Source organism: Silurus aristotelis, assembly GCF_946808225.1.
Source record: "Silurus aristotelis genome assembly, chromosome: 2".
Taxonomy (NCBI): Eukaryota; Metazoa; Chordata; class Actinopteri; order Siluriformes; family Siluridae; genus Silurus; species Silurus aristotelis.
Window position 1 is genome coordinate 5,773,958 of NC_139575.1, and position 25,479 is coordinate 5,799,436.

Genomic DNA, 25,479 nt, shown 5'->3' on the forward strand with positions numbered 1-25,479 from the left:
TTCTCTAAAGTATGGACTCTGTACAGCTACGATTCTGTGGCACAATTTGATCTCTAATTATACAGGACATTACTCATTTTTGCCATTTCTATCTCAACCAAATGAATATGAGCAAGACAAGTCGTGTGGTTTTAAAGTGTTAGCTACCAGTATTGTGTAACACATGCATGTATAAGTGTGATGAGAGCAGCAAGAACAGGAAGAGGCTTCTTTTTTTATTAGGTGGTTGAAATGTTGTTATGTGCCCAAAATCACTCAGTTAACAGCTGCTGGGGGTCTCAGTTAGCCAGAAATCTGCAAGTAGCATTTGAAGTAAAGATCAGCGTGTTGCTCTGTGGGCTCCATTCTCATGCTTGTGGTTTGGATGAATATATTTCTACATATTTGTTGTTTCCCCTCTATGTGTCATTGCGTTCTTGTGGGTCAGACTGAAAAGTACAGCTCTGATAAGGGAACTAGTGTGACTCATACTCAAACTCTAACAAGAGTTTCCTCCAGAGTGAGACAACCTGGGCCTGCTCTCATTTTAATTAATCACAACATACAGCCTGTTCTGATTGGGTCGTGACCTCACATTACCTATGGTCCAGTTATTTCCATGGATTTTAGACATTTCAGTTCTTATCCATAGCCATGTGATGTTGAGATTAGGGGATGCTGTAATTAAATAAAACTAAACATGTCTAGATGGTGATGCATTTTCTTGTGCCTGAAATCACTTTGTCCATTTATTTATTTTGATAATCTATAGCGGTGCTGATATAATGGTATAATGTTGCTGTTTATGAATTTTTATTTGATAAATTATGTTAAATGATGGCTTTAATTAGGCACTGTTGCATGTGTTAGGATGTTACTCAGTAAAAAAGACAAATATCTGCAGTTCAGTGTTTCATTAGTCTTTGATCAGCTGAACCACTATTAGATTTTTTTTTAGATAAGAGAGGCCACAAAATGCCATTAATTGTTTTTAAACTATAAGAAAGCAGAGATCCACTTAACAAATAAGAGTTGGTAGTAGTAGCGGGCCAGCAAAGCCATCTCTGCTCGAGGATCGGGGCTAGGGATATGCGGTATATGGGTACTGAAAAAATACCGGTGTGTGTATATATTATATTTCAAACGGTACAATATCATAATTTTGCTGTTCAATATGTGCTTCCCATTTTGCTTCGAAACCATTAGAAGACTGAAAAGATATGCATATGCACATTAACTGTGGTACTTCAATTGCATTATTTTTTTAAATGTAATCTATAATACTGATATTTTGTTTGCACTATGTGTTTGCACTGTAAAGATTAGAAGATTTTAATATTTTATAGTATATATATCCAACAGCAAAATGTAATTTAGTTTTAAGGTATTAAGATATGAATCTACTTTTCTTATTATTTCAATAAAATTGTTTTCAATTCACTTATATTTTGAGGCTGATTATTTGTCACTCATGGTGTTGGTGTAGCATCGATGCAGAGGTACATTCTGGTATCGTACCAAAGCTAAAATTATTGTATCGAGCCCCTCGAATTCCAGGGTCAAATTCATAAGAGGCTGAAGCTCATGCAATCTGACACAGGGAGGTATTTAAACTCAAATGCAGAGACAAACTCAGGAATTATGAAAAATCCATATTTTATTTATAAATGTCCATAAAGGGAAAGCAGGAAAAATAAAAAACTTATGTAGACTCCTGTCTTTCTCGCCCAGCCGTCAAGTCCTGCAAAGAATGCCCTAAATGTGAAAGTTAAATAATGAAAAGAAAGAGTCTGCTTATTGGCAGGGAATACCTTCCTGTTAGGGTTATAGCAGACAAAGAGCTGCTCCGACTTCCCCCACGGACTCGCACTGGACAGAGCCGGTTCCGCTTCTCCCGGTCAGGGGCTCGGAATGGAGGAGGGCAGAATGCCTGCAGCACAACAGAATGTGAGGGAGCTGTAGGCACCTTAGGCACGTACCCAGGTTTTGTGTAGAGAAACGCACTGTCCATGCCAGGGGCATGTTCCAGGCGAGACGGGGCCACGGACAGAGCCTGCTGGTCCCCGACCCACTTCAGGGAAGAAATTGCCATGAGGAAAGGGTACCTAAGAACCATTTCGGCCAGGGGCTCGAAGGGGGGCTCAGATAGAGCCACCAAGACAACGGCCAAGTCCCAGACAGGCACTCTGGGTCGTGTCCCGGGCCTCAGCCTCCAGGCGGCACGGAGAAAACGTGTCACCACAGGGTGCCTACCCAGTGACTGCCCTGCAGGCGGGGTAATATAAGTCGCGATAGCGGACACAGAAACCCTCAGGCTCGAAGGAGTCAACCCTGTGGCAAACTGCTCCTGTAAGAACTCCAGAACTGAACCCTAACCCTGGTTCAACCCTAACCCTATGCAAACGATCTAATGTCGCTACCACCGCGCAGCCATTTTGTAGCTCCTGGTTGTCGCAACATCGCCCGACTATGACATAATGACTTGAATATTGGCCAGATTTTACACGTAGTTCAGAGCGTGGACAACGCAAGGCGTTCCCAAGGCATTGCGATGCACCTCGAGTTCCAGAATGGGGAACGCAGAGCTAAGGACTAAAATGTGTTGTCCTATTCACAAAAGTGCATCGTGTGCAGCCTTGTGCAAACAGTGAAAGACAAAGAATGACATGCACCAGCAAATTTAAGTTCTGTGTGAATCTCATAGAAAATGGCAAATAAAAACAAAGAAATATAAAGAAATAAGGTGTAACAGTAAAAGTAAATAACAGTAATATCTACTGATTACTCGACCTCTTGTTTCAGCAGGTTCTATTTGTACTACAGTTTCTTTTTCTAAGCATTCTGATCAAGAACCAGGAAATGACAAAGGGGTAATTATCTTCATCAGTGTGCATGTTCATTTGGAAAAAATAAAGATAAATGTGAAATCGTGAGTACATTTTAATTCTATTTCTCTTTTCTTTCAGGTTCCTCTTCCAGTGTTTGACTATGAGGAGGAGAAATCTACTGAAGGTCTGATGTACACAACAGTGATTTATGTACAGCAATGACACCAGCTCTAATGAGGATTAAGGATGAGGAATCATGTGAATATTCTTCAGTCAGTTACACTGCGGTAATTGAATAAATTTGTGGATGGAAATTGTCACGTCTTTCTTATTACCCCAAAATCATGACTTTTACATGTAGAAACACCAATCTTCTAGAAAACGCAGTAAATACACAGCAAAATTAGTTACAGTAGTCAATGCAGCATTTGACAATGTTTGCTTCTCTTTATTATTTAGAAAGCTCTATTCCCAAAGAGAAAGAAGACCCTCCAGCGTGCTATCAGCATTCTGTCTTAAATCCAGCATCTCTGATGGTATAGGGGTGCATAAGTGCATACTGTATGGGAAGCTTGCATGTTTTGGAAGGGTCTATGAAGGTATATAAAGGTTTTAGAGCAACATATGCTCCCCTCCAGATGACGTCTATTTCAGGGAAAGCCTTGTGTATAACAGCAGGACAATGCAAAATCACATACTGCAGCTATTACAACAGCATGGCTTTATAGCCTGCTGTTCTGTCCACTGTGTGCGTACTCTCCACAAAGTGACAGACAGCTAAACAGGTGTACTGGGCACTCAAAGATTAAAGATGACAAGGACGTGGAAGTAAAGTTAAATTCTTTTACTTGTTTGTCTTCATCACTTGTTTTTACAGTGCTTTTCCACTTACTTTGTAATACTAAAAACACAGGAAAACTTCCTTTCAGTTTACAATTATATCGGTCACAAACACTCAATACCATAAGGTAAATATTGCATGTGAAAGCAGACGGCAGTTATATATCTTATCATACAATAAATCATGACAAAATATACAGCCCTAACCATTCACAATACATTAAATATGTCAGGTCTACTTACAAACATAGCTTCTTCAAGGCTCAACTCAGGCAGATGCTGCAGATTCACCAGAGGCCCAACTGAAGCCTCTTGCCATGCCAAACATACTTCTAAAATGGCTGGTCTCACCTAAGACTAGCCATATGACCAACCCCAACCAATAGGAAAACAGGAAGAATTAAGTGAGCTGTCTGCTTTCTCCACACAATCAACAGGTGGTGCTAAACACTCTACACATACATGAAACCAGTGACATCACACTCCCCGTCTGGTATTGCATACAATAGCATTATTAGGTATTAAATGAAACCTGACATCAGAAAACATGAAAATTCACTGTCCATGATAAACACTTACACAGACATAAGTACCACTACTTCTGTTATAGGCCTAAGAAAAGTCCTAACAGTCCCACCCTTAGTGACTTTCAACTCAAGCTTCCTGACTTTTCCATCACCGTCAAGATATGCTTTAATGACGCGAGCCATAGGCCAGTCATTTCGTGTAACCAGAGTGTCTTTAAGCAACACCACGTCTCCTTCCTTGATGTTTGGATGTGTGTCTTGCCACTTGCTGCGACTTTGAAGAACGGAGAGGTATTCTTTCTTCCATCTCTCCCAAAAAACATTCGCCAGGTGTTGGACACGTCTCCATTGTTGGCGATGCAGATCTGCATGTTCAAAAGATCCTGGCGGAGAAGGAGGGGTGCAGATCTTTTGCGTCAATATCATTGCTGGTGTGAGAGGGAAAGGAGCATCACTCGACATCGGTGTAAGAGGTCTTGCATTTATTATTGCGGACACCTCGGCCATTAAGGTTGACAGTACTTCATGAGTGAGATGGGAGGGGTTGAGCTGTAAAAGCATGGAGTCAAGAATCCGTCTTGAAATCCCAATCATTCTTTCCCACACTCCTCCCATATGTGAGGAGTAGGGTGAGTTGAATAACCAAATACATCCCTCCTCACTTAGATACCTGGAAATGTTTGTATCGTCTTGAAGGAAGAACAACTCCTTGCAGGCTCCTTTAAAGTTTGTACCGCAGTCAGAGCGGATCATCTTTGTAGGACCACGCACTGCAAAGAAGCGGCGTAACGCATTGATGAAACTTGATGTATCCAATGATTCTATCACCTCAATATGCACCGCACGTACACTTAGGCATGTAAAAAGTACTGCCCATCTTTTACTATTTGCTGCACCTCCTCGTGTACGGCGAGTGGAGATGTTCCAGGGGCCGAATACATCCAGACCAACATTGGTAAAAGGGGGTTCTGTACAAAATCGATCAGGTGGGAGATTCGCCATCTTTTGTTCTGCCATCCTACCACGGAGTTTCCTGCAGATGACACACTTATACAGAATGCTGGAAATGCATTTCTTTGATCCCATGATCCAGAAGCAATCTGTACGCACCGCGCCCTCTGTGAAGATTCTGCCTTGATGTTTAACTCTCTCGTGGTAGTGATTAATGAGTAGAGTAGCAACATGGCTACAACCCGGAACGATGAGAGGATGTTTTTCTTTCATCTCAATTGGAGCATGATGAAGTCTGCCACCTATTCTCAGCAGTCCATCGCTGTCAAGTGTGGGATCAAGCTTCCTCAGTGAACTGTTTTTTGGTATAGGACTTCCTCTCTCCAGTCAGGAAATCTCAACCTGATATATTTCCATTTGAATGCATCCAATTACAACCGCTTTTGCTCGAGCCAGTAAAACGGGCATATGCGGCTCAAGATGATATGCATGCTTGCATCCTTAAGTGTTGCTCTCTCGCTCAGATTTAAAGGACTGAACAATATGAATCAAGGAGGCAATACCTCTAATAAGGGATTGCCATCGAGAGAATCTTTCAAAGCGATGTGAACCAAGGCCTTTTTTGAGATCAATAACTGCAGTGTTGTGACATCGGACCTCTTTGTCAGATTCTGGATCAATGAGGTTATACTCCCCTGTTGTGTCTGTCTCCCCAAGACATAAGAGGAAATCTGGACCTGTAAGCCAGATGGTGCCTGCGAGTTAAGATGGAGTCACCAATCTGGTAGCAACATCCGCAGGATTTTGTTCAGTTCGGACATAATGCCACTGTTCAGGATGTGATGATTTCCTAATCCTTTCCACCCTGTTGCTCACGTAGACATAAAATCTCCTGGTTTCGTTGCAGATGTAACCAAGAACTACTTTACTGTCAGTGTAGAACTGCAGACTGTTAGGTTTAATATCCAACTCACTCATAACCAATTCGGCAAGTTCCACTGCCAAGACAGCGGCACCAAGTTTAAGCCGGGGAATAGTATGGACTGACAAGGGGGCTAACTTAGCTTTCCCCATAATGAAACCTACATAGCATTTTTGATCTTTGTCTACAACCTTTAGATAAGCTACGGCTGCTATGACTTTCACAGAAGCATCTGAAAAGACGTGAACCTCAGTATAATGAGCGGTGGAAACAGAGAATGCAGTGTAGGCTCGAGGAGTTTCAAACTGTGTCAGCTCTTGTAGAGAATCTCTCCAAGTTGACCACTCTGCCTCATTTTCAGCTGGGAGCGGAACATCCCAATCAATAGCAACATGACTGGTGAGCTGCCTCAGCAACAACTTCCCTTGAATGGTAATAGGAGCGACAAACCCAAGTGGATCAAAAAGGCTATTAATGGTTGAGAGGACTCCTCTTCTTGTATACGGTTTGTCATTGTCAGCCACACAAAATGTGAATGTGTCATGTACTAGGTTCCAGCTTAATCCAAGACTGCGTTGTATTGGGGGTGAGTCAATGTCAAGTTCCAGATCTTTTAGTTCCTTTCCATGGTCAGTTGGTGGAAAGGCATGCATGACAACTGGACAGCTAGATGCAATTTTATGGAGCCTGAGGTTTGAAATTGCAAGCATACCTTGAGCAGCTTTTAAGAGATTGATGGCCGCATTTGCAGATGACAGTGATTTAAGTCCATCATCAACATAGAAGTTTCTGTGTATAAATCGCCTCGCATCTTCTCCAAATTCATCTTCTCCATATATGGCTGCTTGGCGTAGACCATAAATTGCAACTGCTGGAGAAGGCCAATTGCCGAATACATGGACTTTCATCCTGTATTCCAAGACCCCTTTAGTTGGGTCATTGTCTTTGAACCATAAGAATCTGAGAAAGTTTCGATGGTCCTCCCTGACGACAAAGCTATGGAACAGCTGTTCAATATCTGCTGTTAAGGCTACTGCCTCAGACCTAAACCGCATTAATACTCCTAACAGGCTGTTGTTCAAGTCTGGGCCAGTCAACAGCACATCATTCAAGGAAACACCAAGGTGTGGGGCACTGGAATCAAACACAACCCGTATCTGACCAGGCTTACGTGGATGGTACACTCCAAAACTGGGAAGGTACCAGCATTCTTCTCCATCTTGCAGAGGAGGTGCCAATTCAGCATGATCTTGCTCAAAGATCTTTTGCATGAACGCCAAAAAGTGACTCTTCATTTCAGGCTTTCTATCCAGAGTTCGACAGAGATTGGTAAAGCGGATTAATGCAAGTTCTCTATTGTTAGGTAGGCGAGGCCTTGGCACACGAAAAGGAAGAGGGGCCACCCAACTGTTTCCATCATTTATGAACATCTCCTTTTCCATCAATCCAATGAACTGCTTGTCCTCAATGGATAGAGAAAATTTGTGGTCATCCTCTGTCCTTTCAAATATTTTCGCCCCTAAGGAATCATCAGTATGCTGGTGTAGGCTGTCAGCAAAGTCAGAGCTTTTTTGACTTGACCAACTAAGTGGCTTTGTTTTTGTCCCAACAGGAAATATATCTCTTTTAAAATGAGATGTTTCGGACATGGAATTAGATAGGAATGCCGGCCATTTTCCAGGATATTGGTCCGGTAAGCACTAAGTTCTATCGGCTTGTGTGCTGCACCCAAACAGACATCTCCAATGATCACCCAGCCAAGATCCAATCTTTGCGCATAAGAAGCATTATTTGGTCCATTACGCTGATCTCTTACCTTATGGACCTGTAGGATATCATGGCCGAGAAGAAGGAGAATCTGTGCATCATTGTCAAATTCAGGGATGAGATGAGCCAAAGACTGAAGGTGAGGATGGTGTCTAGCAGCCTCAGGGGTAGGTATTTCCATCTTATCTTCTGGCATATAGTTACACTCTATGAGTGTGGGAAGAGGAACACTAATACTTCCATCCAGTGATTGAGCGATGAAGCCAGTCCCTCTTCTTCCTAACATCTCTGTAACTCCAGCACATGTGCGTAGAGTATAGGGAGACTCTACACCCTCATAATTGAACGAGTCGAAAAACTCAGACCGAGCAAGAGACCTATTACTCTGATCGTCAAGAACTGCATAGGTTTTTATTAATCGATCTGGTTGACCCACAGGATACACTTTTATAAAACAGATCTTAGAACAGGAACGAGAGCTGTTGGCCTCACCACAAACCGCAGTGCATTTGGAAGTTATACCCGGAGAGGCCTCTTCCCTTCTCTCCCCGCCATATGCTCTATATCTGGCTCCTATATATATATATATATATATATATATATGTATATATATATATATATATATATATATATATATATATATATATATATATATATATATATATATATATATATATATATATATATGTAACCAGGTTAAAAAGACAACGTGTATTTATGTTATTTAGGCTTTGTGTTAAGTGTGTGACACACAGTGTGTACTAATGCACTTTTTTATGCACTGCTAAAAGGTTTCGCTGGCCCTTTAAGAAACGGAACTCTAATGCAAAAGGGTTGTTTTCTTCCGGTAAACAGAGCGCAACATCTAGTTGGTGCACGTGTATTTAGCCATAAAGCACAAAGAATGACCGATTTCTTTTGGGATATATCTCGTTTGGTGTGGAAAAAAAGCGTAAGTGATTAAATATAATCAGTATAAGACTTTCTTAAATAGTTTTGTGTAATTTTATGTGGACCAGAGATATTGAGATGTGGTTACTCTGTTTAATCAAGAGGGGAGAAAGTGCTTCGTTAGCCTCGTGCGTTTTTGGGTGAGCGGGAAGCATCAGAGTAAGTTTTGTAACTTTTTTTTTATTCCACAAAATGGGTTTATTTGCCATGTACATGCATGTTTATTGAAATAAGTTCTGTATTTTGTTTCTTTAACATGTGTAGAGCAAGAACGAGTCTGTAATATCCGGTGATAGCGTGTGCATGTGCCAGAGTGGTGGTAAAAAGTAAGTTTGGGACATTGTAATTGATTCCATTCTCTCTATAAACTCATTGAGTCATAAGTTATTTACTGTGATGTAATAATCCAGGTTTAAGTGTAAGAGCACGTGTTATGCTGTGTAATGATATTTGCACTGTGTTAGCTGTATTATGCATTAATCACACACAACAATGTAACGTTATAAATTATCGTATTTTCATGTACTCCATGTTACTTAAGCAGCCTTATTCAATCTTCTGTGCAGATGTTATATTCATGTGTCTGTTTGTTTCCTAACATCAGGGGCTGCTACCGTTGTCTATGTTCATGGGTTGTTTATATTATGTCTATATTAGTTGGGTGAACAAAGAGTTTTGTTCCTTACTGTTGTGACTTGGAACGATTATATGAGCACTGTGATAAGAGAAGCGGACTTTTTGTTTGTTAACCAGGTATTCACTAGTCCTACCCTTCCAACTCCATCTTCCCCAAAGTTTGCATCATTAACGCTGCACTGCTTAACGTGCAGTCTGAAAATAAAAGATCCCCGTTAAAATATATTATCTGTGTCCGGTGTCATTACTTATTCATCTCCCGGGCTACAGAGATTTTGGTACCAGGAGTGGGGCTTCATTGCTTATTTTGTGGTGAAAATCAGGTAGGACAAGGTGTAACATAGACAACGGTAGTGGTGAAGGCAGGTCGAGGACCAGTGCTGAGGATGCTGATGATGTAAAGTGTGACGTGCTCGGAGAGCCTGCAGAGAAATAGAGGACCGTCTTTCAGTGACGCAGGAGGGTGTTCACGTCAGCGCTGACATCATCAACAAAGGAAACAAAGAGGGATTTCCTGTTCTGGCTGGACTGCAGTAACTGCGACTGTTCTGTGACTGATTAACTAGGGTAAAGACATCATAAGAACATGGATCAGGACGACAATGTGTTGGGATGCTCAGGCTGGAACCAGCCATGATGAGGACAATGCTGCGGCTGGAGGCCATGGTGATGGAGGTAATCCATTGACACAGCTACAGTCACAAATTTCAGAGCTAGGGCGAAGACACGACCAAGTAATGTCTACCCTTGCTAATATGAGTAATGTATCAACCAGATCCTATGTGTACATTCCAAGAGAACGTCAAATTGTACCATTTAGTGGTGATCTTTCTAAAGACGGTCAGACTGTAGATGAGTTCGTTGATGAGGTTGAACGTGTAATCAGAGTGAGGGGTTTAAACACTGATGATCAAATAGACTTTATCCTTTCTCATTTAAGGGACTCTGCCCTAGATGAAGTTAAGCTGTGTATGGGAGGGGAAGCAAAACAACCTTGTACTGTCCTCAACATGTGTTAGTGCTTTGACAGTCAGATAAACTCCCTTCCCTCACACGACTCTGAAGACAAGAAGTTGATTTGCCCACAGGTTTAATGGTCTTGGGAATGGAGTGAAACTACAAATGAGCAAATACATATGTTTCAATAATACATGACGCTAAAACACAAGGTGGCCAATGCAATAGCTGGATGGAAAATTATGAATAATAATCTTAAACCAAGAGGGAGTGGTGGCTCCAGCGGTTAAGGCGCTGGGTTGCCAATCGGAAGGTCTGGGGTTCAAGCCCCGGTATCGCCAAGCTGCCACCCTTGGGCCCTTGAGCAAGGCCCTTAACCTTCTATGCTCCGGGGGTCCCTTGCGAGGGAAACATCAAGGTCCGTAACGTCGAAGTGACGTAGGGCCGCCTTCCCGTGGGCTCACCACCTGCAGGAGGGACCGTAAGGGACGGTGCTGTGAGGATTGGGCAGCAGTCGAAGGCGGGGGTTACTGCTTAGACTGCTGCCCCCGCGACCCGAAATACGGATAAGCGGGAGAATACGAAACGAAACGAAACGAATCTTAAACCATAACAATTAACATTCATATGCAAGTATAATATACATCCATGTCGATTATACAAATACTTACAAGCGATGCTGTCACAGGGTTAAAGATCACAAAGATATATGGCGATTAAAGAGAGCCATCATTAACGATGCCCGCATGAAGCACTTACTACTTCCTGATTCACGTGAATACCGGAAATAACAGAATTGCAGCGACATTAAAACTTGCCACTAGGAGGAGCTCTAAACCAAATAAATTGAACCGACTAATTAGTGCTATGGATAACATTAAAGAATTACAGACATTAATAATTAAATGTGTTATCAAATTAAACACAAAATAAAGAATTTGTAACAATAAACTTGTTCCAACACACTCCCCGTCTGGCGTGGATAACACGTCACTACTCACAAGTTTTTTAGATTGAACTAATTAAGTTTCTCAGGGGTAAAGAGATGGATTGTCTTAGTAATAGGCCGTATGAATACCTTTGGGCCTTCCCTATTAAAGACCTTGACTTTCACCTTACGGACTTTGTTGTCCTTGCTTGGGAAGACTTGAGTAACAACTCCCATGGGCCATTCATTCCTTTTTTGTTGTTCATCCTTCAAGAGCACAATGCTTCCTAGTTCAAGGTCAAGCTTACTAGAAGGCCACTTTCTTTTTGGTTGCAAAAGAGGTAGGTACTGCTTTTTCCATTTATCCCAGAAAGTTTGTGCCAAGTGTTGTACCTGTCTCCACTGTCGATTATGAAGGTTTTTGACCCAATCTCCAGGTGGGGCAGGAGCAATTGTGACCTTTTGAGTTAGAAGTGCATTAGGTGTAAGTATGAATGGGTCATCTGGGTCAGTTGACACTGGGACAAGAGGTCGAGCATTGATTATAGCAGCAACTTCTGCCATTAAAGTGGAGAGTGTCCCATGTGTTAATGCTGAAGGTCCAAGCTGTTGAAACATTGCATCTAGTATCCTTCTCGCAAGTCCAATCATCCTCTCCCAGGATCCACCCATATGAGAAGCATGAGGTGGGTTGAACAGCCAGATACAGCCTTGGTCCACAAGAAATTTTTCAACAGAGGTATTGTTGAGATTAGAGGAAATGTTCAGCTCCTTGCAAGCACCTACAAAATTTGTTCCTTTATCCGAACGAATGAGCTTTACAGGCCCTCGAATGGCAAGAAAGCGGCGCAAGGCATTAATGAAGCTAGATGTATCTAAAGATTCAATTAGCTCAATGTGCACAGCTCTCACACTCATGCAGGTAAATATTACTGCCCACCCTTTGCTCTGTATATGACCACCTCTAGTACGTCGTGCTGCCACACTCCATGGGCCGAAAACATCTAATCCCACATTCGTAAATGGAGGGTCAGTGGACACACGATCTGCTGGAAGGTCAGCCATTTTTTGAGTCTGAGGTTCTCTTCGTAGTCTTCGGCATGTAACACATTCATGAATGACACTGCAAACACGTCTCTTTCCACCAACTGTCCAATAACCAGCAGCACGCACTGCACCCTCTGTGTAATGTCGTCCCTGGTGTCACACTTTCTCATGATGATATTTAACTAAAAGTGTCGCAATGTGATGTTTCCCAGGGATGATAAGGGGCCTTTTTACGTCAAGCTCAATCTGTGCTTCTGCTAATCGTCCTCCTACTCTTAGCAGGCCGTCTGCATCTATGAACGGGTCTAAACCTCTAAGGAGGCCTTTTTTGGAGAACTTGTCCCCCATTTCCAAGTCCTTATACTCTTGAGCATATGTCTCCTGTTGGACTGTTTTGACTATAACTTTTTCAGCACATAAGAGTTCTTCAACTGTTGGAGCATTGGAACAGTAATGCCAGCCCTTGCAGCTTAACGTTTCTGCTGTAGACCCTTTATGGAACTGACGAGATATATGAAGAAGACGTGCAATGGCATGAGTGATAGACTTCCAAGTAGAAAATTTGGAGAAGCGTTGTGCTCCAAGACTCTTGTTCATCATTGTGGTCTTCAATGTGGAGACTTGTGGACGCACCTCTGCATCTAGAGAAGGATCCACAAGCTTATATGTGTTCTCTTCAGGTAGTGTCTTGGGGTTGTTTTTTAGAAACATTGGTCCATAAAGCCAATTGGTGTCTTGGAGATGAGCAGCAGTGACAGACCTTGTTGCAATGTCTGCTGGGTTCTCATCTGTGTGAACATACTTCCATTGATTTGGATGTGAAGACTTGCGAATCCGGAGAACACGGTTGCTGACCTACACATAGAAGCGTCGGGTCTCATTATATATGTAGCCTAGCACTACTTTACTCTCTGTAAAATAAGTTGTGTCATCCAAGGGTATGTCAATTTCGGAAGTAATGAACTCTGCCAGTTCCACTGCTAGAACCGCAGCACACAACTCAAGACGGGGAACTGTTTGCTCAGGGCTGAGTTTTGCCTTACCCATGATGTAGCAGACATGGTTGATTCCACATGAATCTGTCAATCTGAGGTAGGCCACTGCAGCTATTGCTTTTGTTGATGCATCAGAGAAGACAAATAACTCCTTTCGTGTAGCTGTAGAAGGTGATACGTTTGTGTAACATCTTGGAATCTGGAGCTTACTTAAATCCATAAGTGAAAGTCTCCACATGTCCCATTTTTTCAGCCTTTCTTTGGGAAGAGGAGAGTCCCAGTCATCATTCTGGTTATTAATCTCTCTCATGATGAATTTGCCCTGGATTGTAACTGGAGCAATAAAGCCAAGGGGGTCAAAGATGCTATTAATGGTGGACAGGACACTTCGACGAGTAAAGGGTTTTGCCTCAGTAGCTATTTCAAAGTTAAAGGTGTCAGATGTCAGACTCCAATTCAATCCTAGACTGCGCTGTGTAGGAAGTATATCAGAGCCAAGATCCAAATCTTTGAGACCACTGGCATGATCCTGAGTTGGGAAGGCCTTTAGAACCTCTTTGCTGTTTGAAGCTATCTTGTGAAGCCGTAAGTTGGAACCAGCTAAAGTCCTCTGTGTGTTTTTTAGCAAGTCCACTGCTGCCTTGACTGTTGGAAGAGACTTCAAGCCATCATCAACATAGAAGTCACAGTTTACAAAGTTCTTGACCTCAGACTCACCACTTTTAACGGACTGCCTGAGACAATAGGTGGCCACAGCAGGAGATGGACTGTTGCCAAATACATGGACCCGCATGCGGTACTCAATGATGTCTTCAGATGGATCGTTATTACGGAACCACAGGAACCTTAGGAAATTGCGGTCTTCTTCTCTCACTAGGAAACAGTAGAACATTTGTTCAATGTCAGCTGTTATGGCCACAGCTTCCTTGCGAAATCGCATAAGAACCCCAAGAAGGGTATTGGCCAAGTCTGGCCCAGTTAAAAGAACATCATTTAGCGAGACATTCTTATGACGGGCACTGGAATCAAAGACAACTCTTATATTCGCAGGTTTTTTAGGGTGATATACTCCAAAAAGAGGCAAATACCAGCACTCCTCTCCTTCCAAGAGAGGGGGAGCTTCTTCAGCATGGTTGTTGCTAAAAACTTTACCCATAAAGGTAAAGAAGTGCTGTTTCTTTTCTGGGTTTCTTTCAAGATTTCGTGTCAAAGTTGATAACCTTTTCATGGCTTGACATCTGTTGTTAGGGAGTCTGCACCTTGAAGCTTTGAAGGGCAATGGCGCTACCCAACTGTTGTGCTCATCTTTCTCTAATTCTTGTTCCATAATGTGAAGGAACGCCAGATCATCAATGGATGGGGCCACTTTGTTGTCATCACAGGTAACCTTAAACACTTCTTGGCCAAACTGAACACCTTTGTGATTGTAAACCAGTTGCTCCATAGAACACATTCCATTGCAATTTCTCCAATCATTACTGTTTCTCTCCTTCACATGAAAAACATTAGGGCAAGGATCAAAGACGGATGGACGTTGTTCTTTAGTGTTGGTGAAAAATGTAATCACAGTAGTAGACTTGTGAATGCCATTCAGACAAACATTGCCAACTATCACCCATCCTAGGTCAAGCTTCTGTGCATAAGGAGCGTCGTGAGGACCATTCACCTGTTGGCGAACCTTATGAACTCTGATAATGTCACGACCAAGAAGAATCATGATAGGAGCATCTGGATCTATCTCTGGTATGAATGGAGCTATAGGCTTCAGGTGAGAGTGATAGAGCGCAGCACTGGGTGAGGGAATTTCTGCTCTATTTTCGGGAATGTTGTTACACTCTAGCAAATTTGGTAGGGATAGGATTACCTTTCCATCTACGGACTCGATTTGGTAGCCAGATGCTTTTCGACCGATGGTCTCTGTCACTCCAGAACAGGTTCTAAGGGTATACGAAGAAGCTGGTCTGTTTTCCTTGAAGGCATCAAAGAATTCAGAACGAGCTAATGACCTATTGCTCTGCTCGTCAAGGATCACGTAGACTTTCAGTGCTTTTCCAGGCTGGTCTTTAGGGTAAACATTAACCAAGCTGATTTTTGAACATGACTTATTACTAAAGTCACCTTTACAAACTTCAGTGCAATGCGCTTCCACTTCTGTTGGTGGCTTGGAAACTTCCTCCCCGCCATGCTGTGGTAAGGAGGCTACTTCTTGAACCTTTGGAGCTGGGCCTGGATGTAGTGCAGAAATGTGTTTCTCACTTCCACACTCAGAACATATAGTCACGAATCTGCAGTTCCTGGCTGTATGTGTAGTGCCTAAACAACACTTGAAACAGATTCTTTTTTCTTTCAGAAATGCAAAACGTTCCTCCAAAGGCTTTTCACGAAAAGAACGACATTTCCTAAGTAAGTGAGGTCTTTTGTGAATAGGACAAAGTCTCTCAGCATCCTCAGCTTTCCGTTCTTCTTTATCTGTGTCAAAATGAACAGGGGAAGATACACTTATTTTGTTAACTGAGACTTCTCTTGATCTGCTTGGCTTCCAGATAGTCATGTCTGTCTTTTGAAATGAATCGGTTTGAATAGAAAAGTTGAACCCTGGGTCATTCCTTATTCTAGCTTGCTGACTAATAAAGTCAACCAAGACCTCGAAGGGCGGAAATGAAACACGATACTTCTCTTTGTAGCCAGATCCATGTGACAACCACCTTTCTTGTAGATTAAATGGTAGCTTCTGAACTATGGGATTGATACCCCTAGCTGTGTCCAGATATGACAGGCCTGGAAGGTATCCATTAGCTTTGGCTGATTCTATTTCCATAAGAAGACCACTCAATTCGTGAAGCTTTGAGTATTTTTTGTTTGAAATTCTTGGAAACTTCTTAATACGCTTGAAAAGCGCTCTTTCGATAACCTCTGGAGCACCGTAACACTCTTCCAGTCTAGTCCATATCATGTCAAGCCCCTTCAATGGCTGATTAATGTGTACGGACCTCATGCGTTTAGCGTGCTCAGCTGATTCTTTTCCCAACCATTTGACTAACAAGTCCATTTCTTCACTGGGTGTCAAGTTCAAACCACTTACAGCATTTTGAAAGGAACGCTGCCAAGCTCTGAAGCTTTCCGGTTGGTCATTGAACTGTATTAAACCAGTGTTCACGAGTTCACGGCGAGCAAAATATCTGACAAAGTCTGAAATGTCTGTCTTGTTTTGTTGGAAAGGTTGAAGTGTCGGACTTGCCATTGGGAAAGGTGATGTGCTGCTTTGGGCGAAACGTGTGTGCTTTCTGTGCTGTTTATTACCTTGAGTGTTACTAGAAGGATGATCCATGGCTGGTGAGAATTGTGGTGGTTGAGCAGAATCTTTCTTTGGTTGCATGTGATAAAATTCAGCATCGTCTGAGCGACTCTCTGCCTTGAAACGTGTAGCATGAACAGAATTTCTGACAAATAACTCTGTGTGAGGCTGTGTGGTTTCATCTGGAGAGAGTGTTTCTGCTTCTGATGCTGATTCTGTGACTGCATGTAGATTCATTTGTTCAACGTATTCACATGTCCGCTGCATAACATCAACAGGAGATGTTTCCAGTGGAGGATCTTGTTTACTATGGACGCTGGTGTCAACAGCTGCTTCTAAAGCTTCTGCTTCGGCCACGGCTGCAGCAGTTTCTCTCTCTAACACTATTTTATCCATTTTTGCTTCCAATTTGGCTTTCTCCACCTTTATTCTTTCCTCCTCGTCTGCATATATTAAACGTGCCTTGGCTGTTTCAGCTTTTGCTCTGGCTAATGCAGCTGCAGCATTTGTGGAAGAGCTACCTGATCGTGGATATGACAAATATGATCTGGTTTTAAGTGAGGGCATGGATTCCATTGTGCACTCAATACTCATTCAATTCGCTTGAATCTTCTCAAACTGTTGTTGTAACTTTTCCTGCAGCCGCTTTTTCACTGTACTGTCCTCAACATGTGTTAGTGCTTTGACAGTCAGATAAACTCCCTTCCCTCACACGACTCTGAAGACAAGAAGTTGATTTGCCCACAGGTTTAATGGTCTTGGGAATGGAGTGAAACTACAAATGAGCAAATACATATGTTTCAATAATACATGACGCTAAAGCACAAGGTGGCCAATGCAATAGCCGGATGGAAAATTATGAATAATAATCTTAAACCATAACAATTAACATTCATATGCAAGTATAATATACATCCATGTCGATTATACAAATACTTACAAGCGATGCTGTCACAGGGTTAAAGATCACAAAGATATATGGCGATTAAAGAGAGCCATTATTAACGATGCCCGCATGAAGCACTTACTACTTCCTGATTCACGTGAATACCGGAAATAACAGAATTGCAGCGACATCAAAACTTGCCACTAGGAGGAGCTCTAAACCAAATAAATTGAACCGACTAATTAGTGCTATGGATAACATTAAAGAATTACAGACATTAATAATTAAATGTGTTATCAAATTAAACACAAAATAAAGAATTTGTAACAATAAACTTGTTCCAACACAAACCTCAAGATCTTTTTTCATATTTGAGGGGTGCCTTTAGAGAGAAACGTACCACACCACAGTTGTTGTATGCTTTTTATGCACGCAGACAATTAGAGGGAGAAGATTTCCGTGACTATTCTCATGCTCTTTCTCAGCTTCTCAATTCCGCTCTCCAGCAGTCGACAAATGTTGTTTCTGACCCACAGTTTACCTTAAGAGACCAGTTCATAGAAGGGGTAAGAGATGCAACCCTGCGTAGAGAGTTGCGTAAGCTTGTTCGAGATAAACCTCAGTCCTCTCTGTTCGATGTTCGTAAAGAGGCTATGATGTGGGTGGTGGAAGACCGACCCCGTGGTCTTAGTGTTGCAAGGGCTCGAAGCATGGCCAATACCGGTTGTGGGGAAATGTCAGAACAGTCAAACCCAGCTAGCAACGCAAACAATGATGTGGCAGTAGCCTTACAAGAGGTAGTAAAGATAATCAGTCAGCAGGGTAAAGCTATTGGTGAACTCACTAATGCAGTTCGTGAACTTACCATGCGAAAAGGCGGTTCATATAGCAATCAAAGTGGAAAGCCAAAATTTAAGCCCAGGTATACAGAGGACGGCCAACCAATCTGCCTAATATGTGATGGGGTAGGTCACATAGCTAGACAGTGTACCTCATCACGTAATTCCAAAGACCACTCCGCGGCCACTACAGGTTCAACGGTACAGGGAAACGGAGTCCCTCCATTGCGGTGAGCTGAGCAATGCGAGGAAAGCCTGAAGGCTCAACATGCAGCACATTAACCAAAGAACGATTCCTGGAGCGGGCGGTTGGGAGGTGCCCTAAAGTTGACATTCACATTGGTGGTGTTCCAGTTAGATGCCTGTTAGACACGGGAAGTAATGTGAGTACCTTGACTGAAAGCTTCTTCCGAGACCACCTACATGGGGAAGACAAAGACCTTCATTGTACTGCTAAGTGGCTAAAGATAACCACCGCCAATAAGCTACCCTTGCCATATTTGGGATATGTTGAATTAGACATTGAAGTGATGGGTTTAACTGTACCTGAGTGTGGGTTCCTGATGATTCGTGACAGGGATGCTGCATATCCAGACTCCTCTCCTTTGGGCATAATAGGCATGAATATTGTTCAGAGGTGCAGACAGCTTGTACTTACAGAGTTTGACACCACCCTTGGAGAAAATCTTGACTCTGTGTGGCGAGACGCCTTTCATCGTGTACAGGAAGCTGAAGTAGTCAAACCACGGTCAGTAGCAAGAGTGAGTGGCCAGCACAAGACTCATGTGCCAGCATCTTCTGTAGCTACTATCTATGCCAGAGTAAATAGGAGAATTAATGGTCCAGAATCCTGTCTGCTGCTGGAACCGGGGAACACACCACTACCTGGTGAATTGATTGCCTTGCCTACCGTAGTTTCATCAGGTGATCGGGTGTTTCCAATTCAGGTGGTGAATTTTTCTGTGGTGGATGTTTGGCTGCACTCAAAAGCTAATTTAGGAATGCTTCACCCCTGTCAGTGTGTTGAGATTAATCCTTGTGAGGTAAGGTTTCACCGTATCACTGTTGACCAGGAAGAGGTGACGATGGAGCAGGAACCTAAGCCAGAGTCTGACGATAACCTAAAAGATCTGTTAAGTAGGTTGCGTGTAGGAGGCACTCCAGAACAGCAGGAAAAGCTAGGTGCACTACTTATAAAATATGCTGATGTGTTTGCAGCCAGTGATGAAGACCTAGGATACTCTGACTGAGTGAAACATGAGATCCCTTTGACGGATGAAACTCCTATCTCTCAGCCATACCGCCGCATACCACCTACTCAGTTTGAAGAGGTCAGAGAACACATCTCTGGGTTACTTAAGAAGGGTGTCATACAAGAAAGCTTCAGTCCCTATGCTTCACCGGTTGTGTTGGTGCGCAAGGCCGACGGAAGCCTGAGGCTGTGCGTGGATTATAGGAGACTAAATGCTAAGACCAAACGCGATGCCTTCCCATTGCCTCGCATCGATGAGAGCCTGGATGCGTTATATGGGGCACAGATTTTCTCAACAATAGACCTTGCGAGCGGTTACCATCAAGTTGCAGTCCATGGGAAGGACTGTCACAAGACTGCATTTATTACCCCTTTTGGACTCTTATCAATACCGCCGTATGCCGTTTGGGCTTTGCAATGCCCCTGCCACATTTCAGCGCCTCATGCAGGCCACCATGAGCGACTTAGTGTTCCAAATTGTACTTATCTACTTGGATGACTTGTTGGTGTATTCGTCCACCTTTTACGATCATCTAGTGAGGTTGGAAACAGTGTTTAAGAGGCTGAAGGAGACAGGGCTAAAAATAAAAGTGGAAAAATGTCATTTCCTACAACCTGAAGTCAGGTTCCTGGGTCAGCAAGTTTCAGCACAAGGTGTGAGTACTGACGCTGACAAAATAAGTGCAGTTAGAGAGTGGCCAGTTCCCAACACTCTTAGGGAGCTCCGATCTTTTTTGGGCTTTTGTAGCTATTATAGGAGATTCATTAAGGGGTTCTCACAGGTAGCCGGCCCGTTACATGATGTATTAAATGTGTGCCTAAGGGAGAGAATCTCAGTCAAAGCAGCTCGGGTCTATAAAAGCTCGTGGACCCCCCAGTGTCAAAAGGCCTTTGAACAGCTCAAAGACAAGCTTACCAGTGCACCAACCCTTGGGTATGCAGACTTTGCCCTCCCTTTTGTTGTAGAAACAGATGCCAGCAACCTTGGGTTGGGTGCCGTTTTGTACCAGCACCAAAATTGTAGACAAACAGTTATAGCATATGCGAGTAGGAGGTTGAGAGGGGCTGAGAAAAATGATAAAAACTACAGCAGTATGAAGTTGGAGTTGTTAGCACTTAAGTGGGCAGTTACCGAAAAGTTTCGAAGTTACTTGGGTCCAGGTTCACTATCATAACAGACAATAATCCCCTTTGTCACCTCACAACTGCCAAATTAGGTGCTGTTGAACAGAGATGGGCGGCCCAACTGGCAGTTTTCGACTTTGATGTAAGGTACCGCCCTGGACGATGCAATACCGCAGCTGATGCCTTGTCAAGGAGGCCAGGCTTGGATGAACTAGATCCGGAAAGTGAGGATGCTGAGTATGATGGCTGTGTGGCGATCTGTAACTTGCTTAGGACAGGAACGGCCCTGGGACTAGACTTGCTCGCAGCAGGAGTGGAACAAGGTACAGTCAGACAACAACTGGCTTCATTGGCCATGAATGATAAGGATGTTGGGTGTGAAAATACCCCCACCTTACCGGGATATTCAAAAGCCGAACTCCAACAATTTCAGGAAACTGATCCTACGCTCAGCGAGTTCAAGAAGTTCTGGAACCGGAAAAAGAAACCTACCCACCAAAAGAGACTAGGTTCGTCCAAAATTGTGTGTTCCCTGCTCAAACAATGGCAAAAGATCAGAGAAAAAGATGGCCTTTTGTACCGTGTAATCGATGATGTGCATGCTGGGGAATGTCACCAGTTATTGCTACCCACCTGCTGGATGGACCAAGTTTTGAATAATGTTCACAACCAGATGGGGCATCAGGGTATCGAGAGGACCCTGGGACTGTTGAGGCAGAGATGTTTCTGGGGAGGAATGTATGAGGATGTAGAACGGTGGGTGAAGAAATGTCAGCGATGTGTACTAGCAAAGATGCCGCAGCCTAAAATTAGAGCGCCCTGGACACCGTTTGTAGCCTCCCGGCCGCTGGAAGTTGTAGCAGTAGACTTCACCACACTTGAACCAGCCATGGACGGGCGGGAAAATGTTCTCATAGTAACTGATGTGTTCACCAAGTTCAGTCAAGCCTTTCCCACCCGGGATCAGAGGCCACGGCAAAGATCCTTTTAAGAGAGTGGTTCTTGAAGTATGGAGGGCCACAACGTTTGCATTCTGATCAAGGCAGGAACTTTGAAAGCGCTGTGATTTTTGAGCTCTGCAAGCTGTATGGAGTTAAAAAGACTCGCACAACACCACACCATCCCCAGGGAAACCCTCAATGTGAGAGATTCAATAGGACTCTACACGACCTTCTAAAGTCTTTACCACCTGAGAAAAAGCGCAGATGGCCTGAACATTTGAGTTTGTGTATGCATATAATGTAACCCCACACTCATCTACAGGGTACTCGCCGTACTATCTGCTGTTTGGGATCCATCCTCATTTGCCGATTGATGCTCTTCTGGGTCAAGAACCCGAAACAGATAATGGACCTGATTGGCTGAAAGTGCACCAAGAACGTCTCAGAGAAGCACATGCTCGAGCTAAGGAATATGCAGAGCGGAAGGCTGCCGAGAGAGCAATGCACCAAGATGAAAAGGTATACTGCCCTGCTGTAGAGATTGGGCAGCATGTGTACCTGCGACATCGACCACCTGGCAGAAATAAGATTCAGGATGCGTGGTCATCCACAGTGTACAAAGTGGTAGAGATTCAGGGAACCACGTACACAGTAGAGCCTGTTGGAGGTGGATCGGTAAAGAGGGTACACCGATGTAATCTCAGACCCTGTGAGAGTCCAGTCCCAGTGCCCATGCCCAGGAGTCAAAAACCCTCTATAAAAGAGGTATCTGCTTTAGTCCCTGTGTCCGAAGTGCCCTTATTTGAGGCAGAATGTGTCTTGGTGGAAGAAATCCAGGGTCCCAGGGAAAGGCAGACGCTGACTCCAGCATTCGAAGCCTGGTTCAGTAATGAGGGATCTGAAGAAAATAACGTCTTTCCAGAGGGTTGTGAGGTACCTGATGATTCTTTGACTGAAAATCCAGGATCACTCGAGCTAGGTAACTACCTACCTGTTGAACGTCCGGGAACGAATCCTGTGCCTACTCCCAGAAAGAAAAGTGAGAAAGGTGATGAGTTAGGAGTGCCTTATTCTGCGCCTCGGAGAACAAATAGAGAAACTGCAGGGCTACATAGTAATCCAAATCGATTACCTAGGTCAGCTTGCAATGCAGTAACCTTTTAGTCCTGATGTGCTATCCCAAGTGTTAGCTGGCGTGGTTCTTTATACTTCAGGAAAGCTACAAGGTGGGCTCAATGGTTAGTGTCTGTAGTCACCAAGGGCGTTGATTATCAGCAGGGGGAGAGTGTAACCAGGTTAAAAAGACAACGTGTATTCATGTTATTTAGGCTTTGTGTTAAGTGTGTGACACACAGTGTGTACTAATGCACTTTTCCATGCACTGCTAAAAGGTTTCGCTGGCCCTTTAAGAAACGGATTAGTTACAGTAGTCAATGCAGCATTTGACAATGTTTGCTTCTCTTTATTATTTAGAAAGCTCTATTCCCAAAGAGAAAGAAGACCCTCCAGCGTGCTATCAGCATTCTGTCTTAAATCCAGCATCTCTGATGGTATAGGGGTGCATAAGTGCATACTGTATGGGAAGCTTACATGTTTTGGAAGAGTCTATGAATGCTGAAAGGTATATAAAGGTTTTAGAGCAACATATGCTCCCCTCCAGATGACGTCTATTTCAGGGAAAGCCTTGTGTATAACAGCAGGACAATGCAAACCACATACTGCAGCTATTACAACAGCATGGCTTCATAGCCTGCAGTCCAGATTTCACCTGTAAAGAACATTTGGGCACATCATTTTGCAGAGATACAGATACAGAAAGTGTCACTGTGTTACACCCCTCATGTTCACAGACAGTCAGCAGAAAGTTTGTTGTGCAGGAAGCTATACACTGCAATGTTCTGAACCTTTCAGAACTCAAACACAGTCCAGCTCTCACTCATTCCTCTGTTAACCACCTTATACTCTAGGGGGCAGTAGTCAATACACACTGATATGCAGAAATAAATATCCTTAGTAAGTTTGATCCTGGAGCACTAAGAGAAAACATTTACTCACATGTAGTTATTTTTTATCTCACATTATTATTAACATTTGATTGTTTGCACACTGGAACTGGCAGAAAAAAATGTTTTGTTGATTGGTCTTTTTTTAAATGTGAGCCAAAATCATCAAAATTAAAATAAAAACATTTGAAATATATCAGACTTTGTGTGATGAATCTATATAATATACAATTTTCACATTTTGTATTGAATTACTAAATTAATTTCACTTTAGTTATATTCTAATTTATTAGATGATGCACCTGTATATAGCTGACATGTGTTTAGGTCTTTAGATACATCTGTACATAACAGTCTTGATGTTATATTTCATATTTCAGATCCAAATAAGATAATCTAATCTAAATTTACACTACTCCTCATCTACCCACGAACCCACACAAAAGACAGTGCAACATATTACATGCACCAGCAAATCTGAGTTCTGAGTGAGTCTCAAAAAAAAATGGCAAATAAAAAAATATAAATAAATAAGGAGGTGTTCAGGTCCAACAAGCTCAGCTTCCTTATCAGGTGTTGAGGAACAATGGTGATGAATACTGAGCTGAAATATTAAGTACTGAATCATGACTGGTGGAATTTACTAAATAAAATGTTCAAGCAGAAACTTTAAGATTTAACACTACAATGTAATATTATATCAGCATCTATATTACATATTTACAGAATTTTGCAGATCCCCTTATCTTCAGTGACGTACAGAAGGGCTTTGTAGAGATTAGATACAGATACAGAAAGTGTCACTATGTTACACCCCTTGTGTTCAGATGGACAGCAGAGAATTTGTTGTTATAATTCAAACACAGTCCTGCTCTCTCTCATTCTGCTGTTAACCATCTTGTACTCTAGAGGGCAGTAGAAAGTCCACAGTGACAGGAGTAAAAAATCTCCTTAGTAAATGTAATCATGGAGCACTGAGAGGAAAAATAACACATAGTAAATGCCCTGATCTTGAACACTCATACACCTTATGATTGTTTACGTACTGGAACTGACCAAATGCTGTTTCTTTTGTTTTTTTAATATTTAAAACCCTTTTTCATGTTTACTGTATGTAGTTCATACATATTTCACACATACACTTCCTGAACAGCTCTTACTCATGCATATAGAAGGGGAAGTGGGTACGACTTCAGTTACTGGTTAAGACACTGTTAAAGATGCAGCACATTCACAGAGCAGGACAGAGACAGTAACAGTTGTGTAGCAGAACAGGAGCTTTAATATCTTTCTGAAGTGGACTTGGTGTGGAGATTCGTGAGTGTGACCTCAGGATGAAGATCCTCCTCCTCATCTTCACCTTCTGCCTGATCTCAGGTAAAGAAATACACTTTATAATAATCCTCACTATCAGCAGCAGTGTTACATGAAGGAAGGTTTTGCTCAGATGGATATTTGGTGTTTTGTTAGATGGAGGAGCCTCCAAGGAAGTAACAGGATATTCAGGAGGTGAAGTCCTTATCAAGTGCAAGTATGATACAGAATACACACAAAACCCAAAATATTTCTGTAAGGGTTCATCGCCAGGCTGTTCTAATCTAATAAAGACAGGAGATAAAAACATGTTGGTAACTTCAGGAAGATTCTCACTGTTTGATGACACCAAATCAGCAGAGTTCAGTGTGATGATCAGAGAGATCACTGTAGAGGACACTGGGACGTATCAGTGTGGAGTTGATATATCTTTGGGAAATGACATTTACACACCAGTGGAACTAAAAGTAAAGGAAGGTGAGTCTTCAACCACTGC

At 42.7% G+C, this 25,479-nt stretch overlaps 1 protein-coding gene and 2 long non-coding RNA genes across 3 annotated transcripts in view; 2 read left to right on the forward strand and 1 right to left on the reverse strand.

Moving 5' to 3' along the window:
* Positions 1-25,479, forward strand: part of LOC310737758 (obscurin-like) — a 380,181-nt gene that overhangs the window by 326,064 nt on the left and 28,638 nt on the right. The window contains exon 22 of the mRNA XM_083562347.1: positions 25,140-25,460. Within this exon, the coding sequence (XP_083418473.1) occupies positions 25,140-25,460 (321 nt within the window). The remainder of the gene's footprint in view (positions 1-25,139; positions 25,461-25,479) is intronic.
* LOC310739326 overlaps positions 1-25,479 on the reverse strand; it is a 224,718-nt gene that overhangs the window by 174,728 nt on the left and 24,511 nt on the right. The window lies entirely within an intron of this gene.
* On the forward strand, positions 8,602-9,626 carry LOC310739183. Its single transcript, XR_014537279.1, has 4 exons — positions 8,602-8,766; positions 8,868-8,924; positions 9,030-9,091; positions 9,370-9,626. It is a non-coding gene; the product is annotated as an uncharacterized lncRNA (long non-coding RNA).